This window comes from Quercus lobata, chromosome 5, assembly GCF_001633185.2.
Source record: "Quercus lobata isolate SW786 chromosome 5, ValleyOak3.0 Primary Assembly, whole genome shotgun sequence".
In the NCBI taxonomy this organism is placed as follows: domain Eukaryota; kingdom Viridiplantae; phylum Streptophyta; class Magnoliopsida; order Fagales; family Fagaceae; genus Quercus; species Quercus lobata.
In genome coordinates this window covers 51915522-51933803 of record NC_044908.1, presented here as the reverse complement: position 1 = coordinate 51933803, position 18282 = coordinate 51915522, and the positions used below count along the sequence as shown (strand labels likewise).

Sequence of the window (18282 nt, the reverse complement as noted above, 5' to 3'; positions counted from 1 at the left end):
TCTGAGGTGATGGATTATCGGCAAAATAAAATTCATTATCGGAATTAGCAGAAATAGCGGTGATGTGATTTTCCTTTAACTGCTAATTTTTTTTAAAGATTTTTTTTCCGTTTTCCGGCCAAAAACCGGTACATATCCCGGTACGACCGAAACGGCCCCGGTACAACCGGTTTATAAATCGGTACGAAACAGCTGCGTTTCTATACCGGTCTAAGCATCGAAACGGAAAATACCGGCCGTACTGGCCGGTATGGTACGGTATCAACTCCATTGGTAGTTTATCGTATTAGAGACCTTTTCCTATGTGTGGGAAGTTATTAGAGACCTTTTCCTATGTGTGGGAAACTTCACAATGAAGGCAAGGCCATTCATTGGTTACCACGTAAAAGTCGGTAAAAACCGTAAAATAGGGAGACTTATGTAAAGGCAAAACCTTTCATTGGTGACCTCGTACCGCACTAACGCATACAGCACTAAAGCATACTCATCATTCAGCCTTCCAAGTTGCTATCCTATATTCCTATCTATGAAAAATAAAAACAAAAGTTGCTCTGCCTTTTTTTTTTTTCTTTAATAAGTTGCTTTGCCTAAAGCTATCTCTTACAACAAAGAATCAATTTTCTTCTTGGAAAACTCTCCAAGGTAAAATTCCATATTGGAAAGGGAGCTCTTACTGATCATTCGTGTTCAACTTCTTTATTTCCTGCATCGCGAATTATTGCTACACATATTTTCTTAATTGTTGCACACAGTTATACACAACTTATAAAATGAAATAGTGAGAGTGTGATTTTACAATTTTAACTGAAATTATGTTTTGATTTCAAAACATGATTTTAGTCATGAATTTCGTACACTATACACTCAGTATGTTCTTGGAAGGAACTAGGGGGGTGTTTAGTTTACAATTTCAAACAACAATTATTAATTTTTAAACAACAATATACATATTTTTACACATTTTTCGCGCACATGTATTTTCACACATGTTTTCAACACATGTGTTAGTACCAAATACCTCTAGGTAATTTATACGTTTAAAACTTGTGAACTAAGTTTCTAAGTCACAGTGATCCGTGATCCAGCAGACATTGACTCCACTCTTTCACCCTTTCCACCAGAAGAAGGTAATTAAGACCCCACATTTCTTTACTTTCCCCATCTTTTAATGAATGAGACCAGTCTATAAAAATACTCCATCCTAGTTCACTCTTATGCATCACATACCATTGTTCTCCATAACACATACACTATATCTCTCTCTAGCTTTCTCTTGCATTTTTGCTCTAAGTTTTGCTCCTTTCTATTAAAACATGGGAGAAGAAAGCTCACTTGTAGTAGCTCAAGCAGTCCAAGATGCACCCATCATTTCATCCTACAATGATCGTATTCGCCCACTCCTCGACACAGTTGACAGCCTCCGTCACCTTATGATCACAAGAGAAGGCATTCAGCTCCCCACCATTGTCGTGGTTGGGGACCAGTCCTCAGGAAAGTCAAGTGTTCTTGAATCACTTGCCGGTATCAACCTTCCCCGTGGCCAGGGAATTTGCACAAGGGTGCCTCTCATAATGAGGCTCATGCACCAGCCAACTCCTGAACCTGATCTTTCCTTGGAGTTCAATGGTAAAGTTGTTCGAACCGATGAAGAACATGTTTCTGAGGCTATAAATCTTGCCACAGAGGAGATTGCCGGGTTCGGGAAGGGGATTTCCAACGCTCCTTTGACATTGGAGGTGAGAAAAAATGGTGTGCCTGATTTAACTATGGTTGATCTTCCTGGAATTACTAGAGTGCCAGTCCATGGTCAGCCTGAAAACATCTATGACCAGATAAAAGATATTATCATGGAGTATATCACTCCTGAAGAGAGTATTATACTCAATGTTCTATCTGCAACAGTGGATTTCACCACTTGTGAATCTATCAGGATGTCACAGATGGTGGACAAGACTGGTGGACGGACTCTTGCTGTTGTTACTAAGTCTGACAAGTCTCCTGAAGGCCTTCTTGAGAAGGTTACTGCTGATGATGTCAATATTGGGCTTGGCTATGTCTGCGTTAGGAATCGGATAGGAGAAGAATCTTATGAAGAGGCGCGAGTGGAAGAGGCTAGACTTTTTGAATCACATCCTCTGCTTTCCAAGATTGATAAATCTATTGTGGGGATTCCTGTTCTGGCACAAAAACTGGTGCAAATTCAAGCAGCTAGTATAGCTAGAAATTTGCCAGCTATTGTGAAGAGCATTAATGACAAGTTGAACTTGAACGTTGCTGAGGCGAAAAGAATGCCCCAGAAGATGTCATCTCTTACTGAGGCAATGACAGCTTTCATGCAGATTATTGGATTAGCCAAAGAATCATTAAGGAAAATTCTTGTGAGAGGAGAATATGATGAATACCCAGATGAGCAAAACATGCATTGCACTGCTCGGTTGGTTGAAATGTTCAACCAATTCTCCGATGAACTTCACAAGCATGCTGAAAGTGACCCTGCAGAGAAATTTTTGATGGAGGAGATTATGGTTTTGGAGGAAACCAAGGGTATTGGACTGCCGAATTTTCTTCCCCGCTCTGCCTTCCTTACTATCCTACAGAAAAGGGTGAAAGGCATATCTAGCATTCCAACTATTTTTGCTGAGAAGGTCTGGAGTTATGTTGAGGAAATTGTTATTTCTGTCATGATGCACCACTCTGAACACTATTACCAGCTTCAGCTGTCTTTCAGGCGTGCTGGACATAATCTTATAGCCAAGATGAAAGAGCGCTCTATCAACTGGGTCATGGAAATCATTGAAATGGAGAAGCAGACGGATTATACTTGTAATCCAGAGTACTTATCGGATTGGAATAAATTAATGGTTCAACAAGATGCCTTCATGACGTACGTCTTGACTAATGTAGATTGGCCTTCAATAATAAGGCTTGAAGGTTTCGGTGAGATTGACGTTAGTCATCTAAAGAAATATTCTCATGTTCTACAACAGGCTTTTGATTTGAAGATGAGAATGACAGCTTATTGGAAGATTGTGTTAAAGAGATTGGTTGACTGTATGGCTCTACATTTACTGCTCAGTATTGGAAACTTGGTGAACAAAGAGTTTGAAGCAGAGATTGTTAATGAGTTAATGGGACCTGGTGGTGGGATTGAAAGGATGCTCGAGGAGTCACCTGCAGTTGCTTCAAAGCGACAGAAAATAAACAAGAGTATACAGCTGCTCAAAAAGTCCAAAGAAGTGGTTGCCAAGATCATGGACAAGATCGGTACCTATAATGATTAGGGTGTTTGCTATGTTATTTAAATAATTGCTATGCTTTCATGTTAACAAAGTAGTTTGTAATATATGTATTTGGTTTTGTTTTCCTTTCTATGTATTTGGTTTGCTTCACTTGAAACGGTGTAAGTTTATTATCTTTTTGTTAGTGGGGAGAACCAATTTTAATTTCATGAACCTACTTAGCAGTTTTAATTTCTTCATATCTAAGAGTTCTCTGTAATTCAAGATTACCCAACCAACTTATATGTTTAGAGTACTGAAGAAATCCTCAGAATACTAAGAAGCATTCTGAGAAAATTAGCTTCTTATAATGCATTCTGTGATTATTAATATATATATATATATATATATATAAAAAAAATAGAAGAATGAAATGATTGGTTATGGTCATTTGCAATAATCAGGTAGATGAGGTGAAGTCTGTGAAATAGAGGATCATTTCCTTGGAATCAGGTAGTGGCTTATGACTATAGCTACGGGATGTTGAACAGTTAAAGGCAACCAAGCAAAATGATTAATTACCTATTGATGGGAACAAACTGAAACTACGTTACATTTAAATCATGCCTTAATCTAAATCAATCAAGCTTTAACCTAAATCATAATAACTCGTTGATTCAATCTTTCCCCCCCACTGAATCAACCTATGCCCTCTTGAAGAACTTCCTTTTGGTTTTGTATGGTTGAAACAATCTTGGATGTTTCTACCCATGGAAATTAAGGAGCAAAAATTTAGAATTAGCAATCTTAATACATTGATTGTCAACTTTGTTTAGACTCACTTAATGGTATGAAGGTAAAGACAGTGATTTGCTAACCAAATTTAGAGTTTGAGCTTACAAGACCTTAAAATTGAATAGATTTCTGGGTTTGGGATTTCATATGGATCTCAGTCATTTCATATTTTGCATTTTAAGGAAAAAAAAAAAAAAAAATGTAGTGGCCAGGTATTTCAATGCTAACAATGTTTAGTACATTGGCCAATTTACACGGTCAACAGACTCAACACAAGATTTATGCCAAAAGGGGCACTACTATCACTAGCTACATGTTGACTAAAACTGTTGCTGTATGAGTGAGCAACCCCCCATGCAGCAGAGCACATTTTTCTTTTCCTCAAACTTCTCAGAAGCATACAAAGGAAAACATCCATTAACCCAGAAATCATGGATGTTATCAAATAGCAGTGCCAATTGTACTACCACAGTTATAAATTCAATGTGGTAGAACCAATGTGATTGGTTGAACATTGTAATGCAAAACTTTATGCAATTTTGTATATAACTTCTACTTTGACCTAACAGTTAGTACCAAGATAACACTTTTAGAAGGATAAGCCACAGAAGCAGTGCATGAACTGCCATATTAAATGTTTTAATCATGTAAAGGGGCAATTTCTACTCAAATATATATTCAGCTTCATTTCACAGCTTATTTTCTTAAATTTTCTTCTTCTTTTTTCCTAAGTTGACAAGAATATACAAGAAGCTTTATGAAACACATATTTTGCAACCAGGGGATTCAAAATATTTTCTTTATCATTAGACAAGAATTTTTCATCATGACGGGCAATGTAATGGTTAACAAACCTAGAATTAAGATTGACTCGATAATGTAGTGGAAGAGCCAATCCATGTTGCATCAGATGAATGAATATGACTCTGGGTGTCATCTGAGCCTTGTCCCATGATCTGATCAAAGTATTCTCTCAGAGCCTTAAATCTCAAATCATCACCATAAATACTTGGATCCATGATCAGCTCATGAACAGCAGTTTGGCCTTCAAGCATGCTTACTACGGCAGACATGGTAGGCCGAAGTGTTGGTGATGGATTAGTGCATAATAGAGCTACTTTCATAATTTTTACTGCCTCTTCTTTACTGAAATTAGATTTTAAGTCTGGATCCACTAAATCCATCAAATTCCCCTTTTGTTGTGAAACAAGGGCCTGTAAAAGAATATAGAAGAAAATGGAAAGAAGAAATTAATTAGCATTATATATTGGGCAAAACAATACAAATCTTAAACGATAAGGTAATAATTTACTGAAGCCAAATACAAAAAAATTATTATTAAAAAGAAACTATATCTAAAAAGACTTATAATGAAAATAAAAGTGAAATTTGTGCTAGATTCATGTTATTCTTATATTGCCATCACTAACTCAATTTAACATTTTCGTTTTATATCATTATTCAGGTCACCCATCTACCCACCAAAAAATAAATTTTTTTTTTAAAAAAAGAAAGAAAATTGTATATATGGAATGCTTAGCTCTTTAAATGTTTTAATCAGAACTCAGTAAATGTTATTTGGTTTCAATGAAGATAAGTCTTGTGCAAAATGGCACTTAAATCTGGATTGGTATATAAACGCACAATACAAGGCCAAATAAAGAAGTCCCAAAAAAAGTGACTGGGTCTCAAAGCTGCTTTTAGTTTCAATTATAAGAAAATTTTGATGATCTATCTTACCCAATCTAGAAGGCATACAAAATTTTCATTTGGTCGATATTTCATGTTGTTCTTCCCAGCAACAATTTCCAATGCAACAATCCCAAAACTATATACATCTGCTTTATATGTTAAATATCCCCATAATGCATATTCTGGCGCCATGTATCCTCTGCACAGAAAGATCATTCAATTTGTAAGGTTTCACTTGAATGAGGTTACAAGCTTCTCTAACAAACAAATCCATGACAAAATAGTTTTAGGTAACTAGATTTCCTATCATAATAATTTTATTTCCATTTTGGCAAGCAATAATGCCATTAAAAAAAGCTAGCATTATTTAGTCACAAATTTGTTCCACATGAAATAAACTTCACCTAAAACAAGATTTGTACTGTTAACAATTGCAAGCCTTGAAAAACTACACTTAGTGTTGATTGGGTGGTTGAGAGAGTGAGGGGAAGGGGGGTGACTCTATTTCTCGACCTATTACGGATATTGCCACTTTGCAAGTTGATAATTGATGTAGTCATGCACCATTAGCCATACAGGAAAGCAGAATATAAATTAAAATTTCTCTATATTGCTTAATCCTTGTATAAAAAGGTAAAATTTAGAGGTAGCATTCAACATATGAAATTTAATTTTTGAATAAAACAGAAATTTCTCATCCTTCTGTTTTATTCTGCAGTTTCTATTTGATGAGAAGTTTGAGATGTTGCTTCGATACATATAAAATTAAGGTAAACTAACTTTGCAGGTTTTTTCTATATCTATCATGTAAATGATTTGTAAAGCAGGAATACTAAATAGGAGGACAATTGGGTAGCAAATGCAGATGGCTAATATAAATAAAGCTCCTACTAATACTTAAAGTGGGGACTTTCCCATAGTACTGTGTATACGAACTTGTTTATGGAGACTTCAATTGCTGTCTTATTCTGATTTTCTTTTAGGAAAGCAACTTGAAATTAGAGCCATTAAGATTCATATTTGTCGAAAAAAGAACACAAGAAAAATCTAAGTTCAGAATGAAGGAAGAAAAAAAGGTAGCTCACACAGTTCCTGCAACTCGGGTGCTAATGTGGCTGTTCTCCTCTTCATAAAGCTTGGCCAACCCAAAGTCAGAAATCTTAGGATTAAGGTCCCCATCCAGTAGTATATTGCTAGTCTTGATGTCCCTATGAACAATTTTCAGGGGTGATTCCTCATGCAAGAAAGTCAGACCTCTTGCTATGCCAAGACATATTTTTTTCCTTGTAGGCCAGTCCAATTTCAGTCGGCTTTCCTCTGGACCAGCAATGCAGATAGCTCAATCAATAATATCCAAATTTTTAGTTCAACCTATAGGTCCTATATGATTCATGGAAATTGACTCCTACTCTTTTCAAGTCAAAATAATAATATGCCAAAGATGAAAGATTAAGCTTACCAAATAAAGCGTGTTCAAGGCTATTGTTTTCCATGTATTCATATACCAACAATAACTGATTTCGTTCAACACAGCATCCATACAGTCTAACAAGATTTGGATGTTGTAATCCAGAAATCATGCCTATTTCATTCACAAATTCACGATTCCCTTGCTTTGATTTAGAAGAAAGTTGCTTAACTGCAATTATGGTACCATCTAATAAAGTACCCTGCATTGACAGTATAATTTGCATTATTGGTTATGTATGAGGTCTATCTGGACCAGTGAAAATGCAAAGGGAATAATAGAAAAAGGTATTAAATGCATTCATGCAAAGATAGAAGACCATAGATTACCTTGTATACAGCTCCAAAGCCACCTTGCCCTAACTTGTTTGCAGCATCAAAATTGTTGGTGGCAGCTTTAATTTGCCTGAATGTAAAAAAACCCGTTTGCAGATCTAGGCCTCTCAGTTCTGTATGGAACAAGTTTCAGATATTAGAATACATCTTAAAAATTTACAAGACTGCTTCACTAGTATTCTGACTAGTCAATGATATCAAAACTAAGTTACCTTGTTCCCTTGATGTCCTGCCTCCCAAACATCCCTTCCACCGAAGAATTCCTAAAATCAGGAGGATAAGGCTTGACACCAAAACTACAGTTCCAACTGTGATGAGTATCTTCTTTTTTCTATCATCAGGAGGGTTGAAATCTACATAGAAGGAAAGTAGCAAAGAATAGTGATTGTAAAACTGCATTCGGTTTTGTACATTGTACTGTAAAGGCATACACATAGGTGGATCTAGTGTAAAACCAGATACTATTTGAGAAGATAAAACCAGATACTATTATATGGTTCAAAACACAGGTTAGGTAATAAAAAATGGAATTAGAGAGGAAAAAGGGAAAAAAAAAAAAAAAATCTTTGTATGTCTTCCACCCAGCTGTGCATTAACATTGTTTCAAGTATTTTACTTTGCATCCAGCAGTTTTGGATATAGAAACATTCAAAACTCAAAAATGAAAGAGTGGGAGTGAGAGTGAGAAAATGCCTGACCATGTAAAAGAAGGAATACAGAACATACAACTTTTGTACTTACCAGCATCTATGGAGATAGCTGATATAAGAGGACCATATGTTCCTCTCTTTGGGACATCCGTTGTCCCTTTCCCAGACCAGTGAAAGCGGATCTCCAAAATTTTATTCTCAACAAATGCTGTAAAGTTCCTGACAACTGTTTTGTCAACTCCTTGTGCTTCCTTTTCAATATCAAAATCCTTCAGCACCAGTTCTTCCTACAACAAAGTATTTAGGTTAAATTATCGTCTATAGCATTTAGGGAAGAAAAATGATCTGACTGACTTTGAGTACCTGGATATAAACATCAAACATCCGTCTTCCAACACTGAAAAAGGATCTGTTGTCTCTAAATATAATCTCAACAAAGTGAAGTTTCACGGTATAATTTCCATTAGCCAAACAGCGTGCATAATATGTGAGAGATAGAGGAGAGAGGCGTGCATCCATGTACAATTCAGAGTCATTCATTTTGAGTACAGATTCATTTGTTGCTATGTAGTCATGTGAGCTACTCCAAACATCCCAAAAATCTCCAGTGCTACTAAAGCCCCAACTATCATCTGTCATCATGCGAACAAATTTTGCTGCACCTCCTAGCTCTAAATCTGCTTCATATTTGACATTTCCAATGGTGGTTGCTTTTCCACCACAATTTATATTCAAAGAATACTGATCTAGAGAGCACCAAAGTAATCAGATACAATCAAACAAAACAGGAGATATTCAATTATCAATAATAATTTAATCTTTGTTTTATTGATAAAAAATCATTGATGAGTAAGGTGTGATATTGATAATTGAAGCATCTAAATGCTGGTTTGATTCTAGCATATATTTACCTTTTGAACATGGATTATTCTTCAGACATTCCGTAAGAATTCTAGATTAAAATGAAGCAAAAGGAAGAAGAATTAGCATATTTAAAAAAATGGAAATTATAAATAAGATTATAAAAACTGCTCTCCTTAGAAGTTAAATAAATTAGAAGCTTACGAGTTGTCCTGTCTAGAAAAGCTTCTGAACAAATTTCTGTTGAATAACAAATGAGTTACTTTCCACACAACCAACCAAAAAAAAAAAAAAAAAATGAAAGAGAGAAAAGAAAAAGAAGTAAATGAATAAAGCAAAGTGTTGAAAGCTCAAGTAGGTTGATTTTTAGAGGAAAAAGTTTCTTACATGGTGTCTAGACAAGTGGTTGGCGCAGAGCTTTCAGAAAAATTATTGTAAGAGATATCTATTTGACTGCATGAAAACATAATTTCCTTTAATCTTCCAAAACATAAAATTACATATTCATGAATTTTGGTATAAATTGATTTTAATGCTACAATTGATCTGATATTTCATGAATTTTGATATAAATTGATCTTAATGCTACAATTGATCTAATATGTACAGAAGTTGGGAGAGGAAATTTGAGTTATATACAAACTTATGACCATATTAACCACCAATTAATACAAACTGAGTTCCTTCTTTCCATAATTAGCTAAATAATTAACCAATTCAGTGATTTATACCATCCTTCTGGATGTTCTAAGAAAGACATATGTTACATGTATTCTATAACAGCATTGTGTTCTATATATCTACCATAATATAGCGTTTCTAAAACTTCAAACTGGATTTATCAAAGCTAAAACAAGATCAATTTAGGCCCACTCGGCCACTCCCACTAAGCATTTCTAGATAACAAACATTGAACAATGGAACAAAATAATGCTGTTCTTTCAAGGTGACGCTACATGTAGAAAAATGCAAATTAAGCTGCAAGAAAAATGGGATTATTAAGTTATTAACCCATTATGTGGAGCATGTTTCCGCAACTTACCCCTAAAGAGGTCATGAAATGAACCATTATCTAAATTAGGTATATACATTTTCGGATATAAAACATTATGCTTAGCACCTTAAGAGAATATGCTTCTATTGTCGCAAATAAAGAATATAAATGAACGGAAATATCATGCAAATTCAGTGTAGAAGTTAAGATGGAAAACATACTAGCGGCTATCTCTGCCCTTAATCCAGTCTGGAATTGGCCCACTGAGCAAGTTTTTTGTCAGATATCTATCCAATGAGCATCAAATCATCACATTGTGATTAGAAACACAAATATTGTTACTGTTTTGAATGTACATAAAAGGAAATTTTGTTTTTAAACTTTTGTGAGCTGACTCTATTTGTATGAAACCTTTCAGACATGACTTTGTACCATAATGTTCATTCCAAAAACCTTTCAGAAAAACAGGGTCTTACACTATGTTGGTAAACCAACAATCTCAAAAGTTAAATAGCTTTAGGAAGCAGGCCAACATAATATGTCCAGCTTAACATAAATGGCCCACAGGATCAGGTAGTAAGTTGGCCAACGCATGAATTTTGATTGCTTACATGGTGTCCAAACTAGTTAGAACTTCCAAATTTGGAATGTTTCCATCCAATCTGTTGAAGCTAAGATCCCTGCAAAAGGAAAAAGCAGATGTCAGTACGCTAAATAACTGTCCAAGTCAACATGGTGAACTTATAGACATGCTTGTTCCCTAAATTTGAATGGACCTAGAAAATAACATAAATTTAGGTATAGCAGATTGATGGAGGACCTGATAATATGTTCACATACTTAATATATGGAGCTATAAATCTATTATAGTTTCCATTCATAATTGAAGAGTACTAAGCATGTATCTGATGAGGGCATTTCTGTACTGAGTAACTCAAGTAGGCATCAGTCAAATGGTCTTTAAACATGTGGCAGCTAATAGCATGGGTACAACCATCTAGAATTTTTCCAATTACAAACACTCCAAAACAATTGTTCATTTATAGAGTAAAACACCTAAACAGCTAGTCTCAACTTTAATTCTTCTTGAATGACCTTACAAATTGTCTCAATCCCTGTTATATTATGGAAATTGAGAAAAGTATACAGCTAGTCCTCCAAACTCTACTTATTATTCATATTTCATATGACCTCTCTCAATTTTAAGTTACTATTCTTTCTTTCCTATCATGAATTTTGAATTCCACCTGACCCTTTTATCAATGTATTATGTAGTATAACATTTTCAGTTTCTCACACCCACATTGGAGACTGTAATAGGTTTTCATGGTATGTACCAAACTAATGAGATTAAAGGTCTTCTTAAACATCATAATGTCATTATCGTTCTTATCTGTAGATATCCTTGGCTAACATTCTGTCTTAGCAGTTTAAATTACAATCACTAGACGAAAGAGGCAATAAATTCAGATCATATCTCTTGAGATACTAATTCTAATACTATACAATAATCTATTTGTCAAGATAGGAATTAAAGGTCTCAAAATTTCTTGTCTCAAAAATTAGAATTTAGCAAGTTATCAATTGCTAGCTTAATTCCACATTTTGAACTTCAATACCTTTCAAGTGTTAATATTTTTCTCAATATCTATCAATCTTTTTGTAATTCACTAAAAATTAAAGAGAATAATGAACAGAGAAATTACAAAATTTTCAGCTGTGTCATTCCTGATATATATTCAGGGATTTGTCCTGAGATATTACAGCTTCTCAACATCCTGAAACATAAACCAACTTCATATAAGAAAAATTGCAATAACATGTGTATTATTCTAATTGCAGATAATTTTACAACATAAAAACCTTACAATCTTATCAGGCCTCCCATGTTACGTAGGTTCGGGAAAAGTGAACCTACTCCATGTAAGTCGCTGATCCTTCTGCATGATATTGCGCCATCAATAACTGTTATTTTCTTTGGCTATAAATTTTATTAGTTTAAAATCACATGAAATTATTGTAGAGATTATGCAACTCAGCAACTTTTAACATAGAACACGGAACTCACAGCACTGTTAAATTGCTTAAGACCGAAATGCTAGGAGGAATGGGCCCCTCAAGACCACTAGCTTGGATCTCTCTGTTAAGGACATAATTACAATGGATTTAGATTAAACCTGAGACTTTTAAGTAGAAGTGCTGTACATAAAATTGAAGGAATATCACATACAATTTCTGAAGTTGTTTCCAACTTTGAAAGGAATCAGGCATTCTTCCAGTGAAGTTGTTACTGCTAATCCTACTGCATATGGGCCAGATAGAAACAAGATAGAATGAAATAAAAACCTGATCATTTTTCAACAAAAAATAAAAAATTACTGTTAGTACAGAAATTGAAAAGTTGACAACCACTTACACTTCTCTTAATTTGGTCAGACTAGTGAGAGCTACTGGCAACTCTCCTGTGAGATTGTTAGCATTGAGAATGCTGCAGTAAAAAAGGAAACTTAAGACCAGTTCAACATACGCTATTATTATGTTATGAAACTCATTGAGAATTTAGAAATGACTAATCAAATGTGATTTGAAAAGAAAGAATCACTAACAGAATCTCCAAGTCAACCAAGTTTGCAAGCCCAGGGGGAACAGGGCCAGAGAACAGGTTGCTTTCAATGGACCTGAAATAAAGTCCAAGATTACAAACAGCAGAGCTTAACCAAATGAATTTTTGAAATTATTTAACATAGAGATCCAGAACATACAGAGCTCTCAGAGTGGTAATGTTTGCCAAGTAGTCAATACGTCCTGATAAGTTGTTCGTACTGATGGACCTGCACTTGATTCATTTTCATTAGTTTAATAATTAGCTTTAACCAGCTAACCTTGGACTTGAAAGGGTGGTGAGTCATTTACAGATATTCCAACTTCATTGAAGCCCATTCTCGTGGTATCATTCCTCTAAGGTAGTTTCTATTCAAATCACTGTCAGCAAGAGGAAAGTCTTCTGTAAATAGAAGCTTATAGTCTAATTTGGTGGCTAACAAGAAAAACAAATAATTGGAAGCCCTTCTTACATTTCCTTAAGGTTGGGTAGCTTAACCAAAGATGGTGGAAGTATACCATCAAGATCCTGCCCTTTAAGAAATCTGTATAACAAAGATTAAAGTAAAATAAAAAACAGAGAGAGATTACAATTTTATGTAACAATTTCAAAGTAATGTCTTAGCTTAAATTCAATGAATAAAAAAGAGAGAAAATTTTAGCAAAATAAAGAAATAGGTGTTTATCCAATTTTCAACTAAGTTACACATCTTATTCAAATATTCATTGCTATTATTTGCCATTAACCTTCATAAGAAAATTTAATAGAATAACTTCCGTGTTATATGAGCAAAGGGAGTGTACATGCTAACCACGTGGCATACACCACCCGTGTTGGAGCAATTGCAGATGACAGAATTATTGTACAATTGCCTCTGACTTGAAAATGGTGTAATCCAGCTTGAGTCATTGCATGGATTTACTTTGAAATTCCAGTCTTTCTTCCCCAGCTGTGTAGCTATTTCTTGAAGGGCTTCCACTGCACACATCAAACGCATCAACTTCTCTACCAGGATTTTTTTGTTACCTAAATAATTGATAAGTATGCCTACCAGTGGAATGAACGTGCCAATAGTGCAGCTGAGAAAAAAAGTTAACCAGACAGCTGTTTCAAATCCTAAATTCAAATAATGCCTCAGTTTTGAGGAATATCTGGTTGCCTTTACCCTATCAAGCTTGTTCTGGGTTGCCTGGGTAATACTTATTGAAAGGACAAAATTCATGGTCTATGAAAATGTCTAGGGAATGTTCTTGGTGTTGGGGAAAATTGCTGAAGTTAAGGCCTATTACTCCTAATTCTGTAAGCACCTAATTGGGAATGGAATGGTTTTGTTCAGATTGAGTAATTGGCACATTAGAGAACTTCTCATTACCAAATATGGTCCTAGGATAGTTTATGATGCATCAATCCCATCAGTGACTTGGGTCCCTTATTTTATAGTTTTATTTTTATAAAAAAATAAAGTTTAACTGCAATGTGGGATTCTATAAGAGGAAGAATCATAACTAGAGTGGTCTCATTTAATTTGGTTTCTCAAAGCAAATCCAAAGCATGGTTTCATAATTCTACAATCGACCCATTTAATGTGACCAGATATGGCCACGAAGAAGGTAAAAGTCATGTCTTGGTTTCTCTGTGATGATCCATGAAATTCAGTTTCATTATGGGGTCTTATTGCAGTGCTAAAAAGGCTAATTAAATAGTATGGGAAGCATGTCAAGCCCTTAACCACATGAGGCCAAGTTACAACACAGAGGCAATAAGGATGCTGCTAACAGCTAATATAAACTTCATTAAGCTGAGCAAACTGAAACTTCAATATACTGATTTCCAATTCAATAAACTTGAGCTTGATTACCAAAATAACATATAAATATATATAAACAAAAAGTACCTTCATTATCAGGAAGACTCCCTGTTGCTTGTGCTTCAACTTCGTTTGCTCCTGTGCACATAAATACTATTACAAACACAATTAAGCTAAACATGGTCACTGGAATATAAGCAAGCTTTGCCATCTTCCCGTCCAAAAATCCCACTGGGTATTGAGTATTGAAAGCCTCACTTTCTCAAACACTCTCTACAAAACTCTCTCTCTCTCTCTCTAGATCTTTGCATACACGCCGCACACTTGTGCAAGACCCATTAAAAGCAAAACTGCATGTGTACAGCTTATCCAATCTGCAGTATTCTTTTTCACTGTATACGTTTGATGTGTCATGCCAATGACAAGTTAGTCATTAAGTACTATTTTATTATTGGTGTCAGAATATTTATTGGAATCGACGGGTTTCTTTTTTTTTTTTAAGAAAAAAAAAAAATTCAAGAAAATTTCAATTGAAAGTGCATATGTTTACAAGTTTTTGTTCATATATTGCTTTTACTATATAGTTTTATGAGTTGTATGTGGAAACTTTGTGCGTAAAACACTTGTCCAGTTGTGCCATCCACTGATTAGTACATATATAACAAATGTTGACTAACTTGACTTTAACTAAATTATGTAGGCTAGGTGGTACACTGTCTGAATTACGTACACATTGTTCAATCTCATAGATCTTCTATTCAAAGTAACAAACTTGACCCGTTGGATGTAACCACAGACTTCTGGGTTTTTAGTTCAACGGTGAAGATTGGTCTAAATCCAATGATAATCCAGGCCCCCACAATATTTGACTAATAATAATATCTCTTTCATAGAATAAAGTTTGGTTTTACGTGTAACATTGTCTATCTCTTTCAGCTTCCCCCGGCGGATGCAAGTTTTGTGAAAAAGAATGAGTGATGACACGTGGTACCATCCAACAGGCAATGGCACCTTATGGGCAGGGTGGCCCCAAGACCACCCTAACTTGAAAAAAAAAAAAAAAAAATTATACATTATAGTTTAAAATTTTATATTTATTTACCTTTAAAAAAGAATTTGGGAGCATCCTAACATTTTTTTATGCCAATAAAATTAAATTTTGATCCATAATTTAAGCAATTTAATAATTAGGGTCTTTCAAGCAAAAAGAACAACATGTTTTTATATTTTTTTAAGCTTATACTACGGTTTTATTTTTGGTTTCTTTTTTTATCTGATACACTGTCATTGTACGACTACTTTTTTTCAAAAACATTATAATATATACTATAAAACTAATTAGTCAAAATCACGTAAATTTAGCTTTTTTCATTATACAACTACTTTTCTTTTTTCTTTTTATGATAATTTTGATTAAAAAAATAGTAATTTTATTTAATTAAGTGAATAAACTTCAAAAGTTACTTAATTTTTATATAATATCAATTAATTAATTATATATATATATATAATAAACTTTTTATTTTTATGATTATATAATTAAACATGTAATTGTCCATTCTAAGGAAATTTGATTAAATTTACACAAAAAGTGTCACTAAATATTATGTTTTTACAAATTTTTTTTTTTGTTTCTCAAAAAAAAAAATATATAATGTTTTTACATTTTGCTATCATATTATTAGTAATAAACTAATTATATTTTTATTTATATAATTTAAAATTTTATTAATTATATTATTTATGATATCACTGATTAGACCATCGGTCGGATCTCGATCTGACTAAAAAACCAATAGCCAGTCCCTTTTCTGGTTCTTTCACCGTATTGGTTTATAAAATCATGGAAAAAACCCAAAAAAAAACCTTGAACAAAAATCTAGAAAAAAAATTATAATAAAACTACTAACAAGGCCCAAACCAAATGCCAACAGAAAAGCCTAGTACAAGATCAATCTCATCTCAAACTAAGACTATCACTACTCTAACACCAACATGATTACGTTTTTAATTCAACAAATATTTAAAAAAAAAAAAAAATCAGCATTGCCTCAATGCCTTGCGGATTCACAAGTCATTAAACAATTTAAACTAAAACTAAATCAAACCTAAAGGCTAAAAGGAAATAAGAAACTCACTTACTTTTCCCAGTCATTGCTGTCCATCCCTATTCAACAACATTAACAACAACCACAACTGAACTCCATAATCTTTAAGTTGTAAAACTTTATGTATTTGCATAATTTTTTTATTGTTATTATTGTTGTTGTTGTCATCAATATATAAATTTTTTTGAGGAACACCCTGGAAAACATTTATGGAGCCGCCACTGCCAACAGGATCATTATATGAGAGGTGAAGAGTAAGAGTTAAAAAAAAATGTTTGAATTGTACACATTCGATATTATATATATATGAGTTGGATTCAAGTTACACTTGATGTAACTCTAAGTAATATTACATCACTCAATAACTTTTTATTAAATTAATATTTTGAAAATCCAACTATTGAATTATATGTTCTATATGTTTTTAACACACAAGTCAATTTTCATATCAATTAGAGGTTATTTACCATTTAATCCATAAACTTATCTTTTATGCATTATTTTAAACTACAAAAATTTGAATTTTAACAATTAATTGATGACATGGCTATTAATCTTTGATCACCTTAAAATTTTGCAAGCATAGAAAATATATGAAGATAATGTAATCTAACGGTGAATTTATCAATATTCAAATCCAATTAAAAAATATTAAGTGATGTAACATTGCTTAAAGTTACATTAGGTATAACTTGAACCCAATCCTATATGTGTGTGTGTGTATATATATATATATATATATATGTTCACAATATTATATACATTTATTTAGTTTACAGTGTAAATATTGCATGAATAAAGGAATGTAGACCAACGGTTTTTCATTTTGGAATAGTATAATTTTCTCTGTCCATGGCAATTGAAGCGACAACTAACTTTCATGCGCATGATTTAGAGCCTTTTTAATTTAGGTCTAGTTAACAGATACTCTTAGAGAATTATTAATGAACTATTTTAAGAAAGTATTAATAGCACTTTACTACAAAAAATGGGGTTATTCCAGTGTTTGCAAAACCACCGGGATAGCCCCAAAAAGTGCTAGAATAGGCCCAAAATGCCTATCCCGGTGCTTCAAACTGCTGTGTAGTGACAATTGGTATAGGGTCGCCAGACCTATTCTAGCGCTTTTTAGACCTTGTTCTGATGTTTTTACTTGTATCGGGATAGTCCTTACCAACAACTTTGAAGATCTGTACCAGCATATTTTAGGGCCTATACCTATGGTTTTGATTATTGTTTTTTTATCATCTGACGAAGATTTTACCAATTATTTCCAATTTTTAACAAATAAGTAAATAAAATTTCCGGCAAAACTAATCCAAAGTAAATAATCCTCATTATTTTTTTCCTTTTGCTTAGTGACATGAATACGTAAAGTTAATTAGATCCTCCTCCAATACGTACTTGAATGTTGCGTGATATGAATTTTAGTTCAATAGTAAAGATTAATTGGTCTAAATCCAAAAAAAAATAAAAAATCCATCCGAACTTTGATTAGTAATTTAGTATGACCCTTTCAAAAAAAAAAAAAAAAGTAATTTAGTATGACCACCAATTTTTCACTTAGACCTTGCTGACAGGTTGGTCGGATCGGGTCAATGGAGTTCAGATTAAAAAGTTTTCAAGTGGGTCACGTGTCAACATATTTTTATTCCAGGTAAAAAATCTCAAGATTAGGCTCTTTTGAGTTCAAATCAGGAGTCCGGTCGAATTTTTTCATATTTGCTTTCACTAATAAAACTTTATCATTAA

General features: G+C 33.7%; 2 protein-coding genes across 2 annotated transcripts; one reads left to right on the top strand and one right to left on the bottom strand.

Annotated features, from left to right (window-relative positions):
• Positions 1-958: 958 nt before the first annotated feature.
• LOC115991508 (dynamin-related protein 4C-like) lies at positions 959-3472 on the top strand. The gene has a single exon (XM_031115254.1). It carries the CDS (start codon positions 1314-1316, stop codon positions 3279-3281), a length of 1968 nt encoding a protein of 655 aa, XP_030971114.1. The 5' UTR covers positions 959-1313; the 3' UTR covers positions 3282-3472.
• An 843-nt stretch (positions 3473-4315) lies between these two features.
• LOC115991507 (probable LRR receptor-like serine/threonine-protein kinase At1g07650) lies at positions 4316-14854 on the bottom strand. The gene is made up of 24 exons (XM_031115253.1): positions 14510-14854; positions 13419-13593; positions 13088-13159; positions 12927-12995; positions 12776-12844; positions 12620-12691; positions 12430-12501; positions 12244-12315; positions 12082-12153; positions 11882-11953; positions 11720-11791; positions 10625-10693; positions 10235-10300; positions 9407-9472; positions 9224-9259; positions 9070-9110; positions 8522-8904; positions 8250-8445; positions 7721-7861; positions 7503-7621; positions 7165-7375; positions 6791-7022; positions 5754-5904; positions 4316-5227 (listed from the first exon to the last, which is right to left on the bottom strand). The coding sequence occupies exons 1-24, from the start codon at positions 14631-14633 to the stop codon at positions 4874-4876; spliced, it is 3006 nt and encodes a 1001-aa protein (XP_030971113.1). The 5' UTR covers positions 14634-14854; the 3' UTR covers positions 4316-4873.
• Between the last annotated feature and the right edge of the window lie 3428 nt (positions 14855-18282).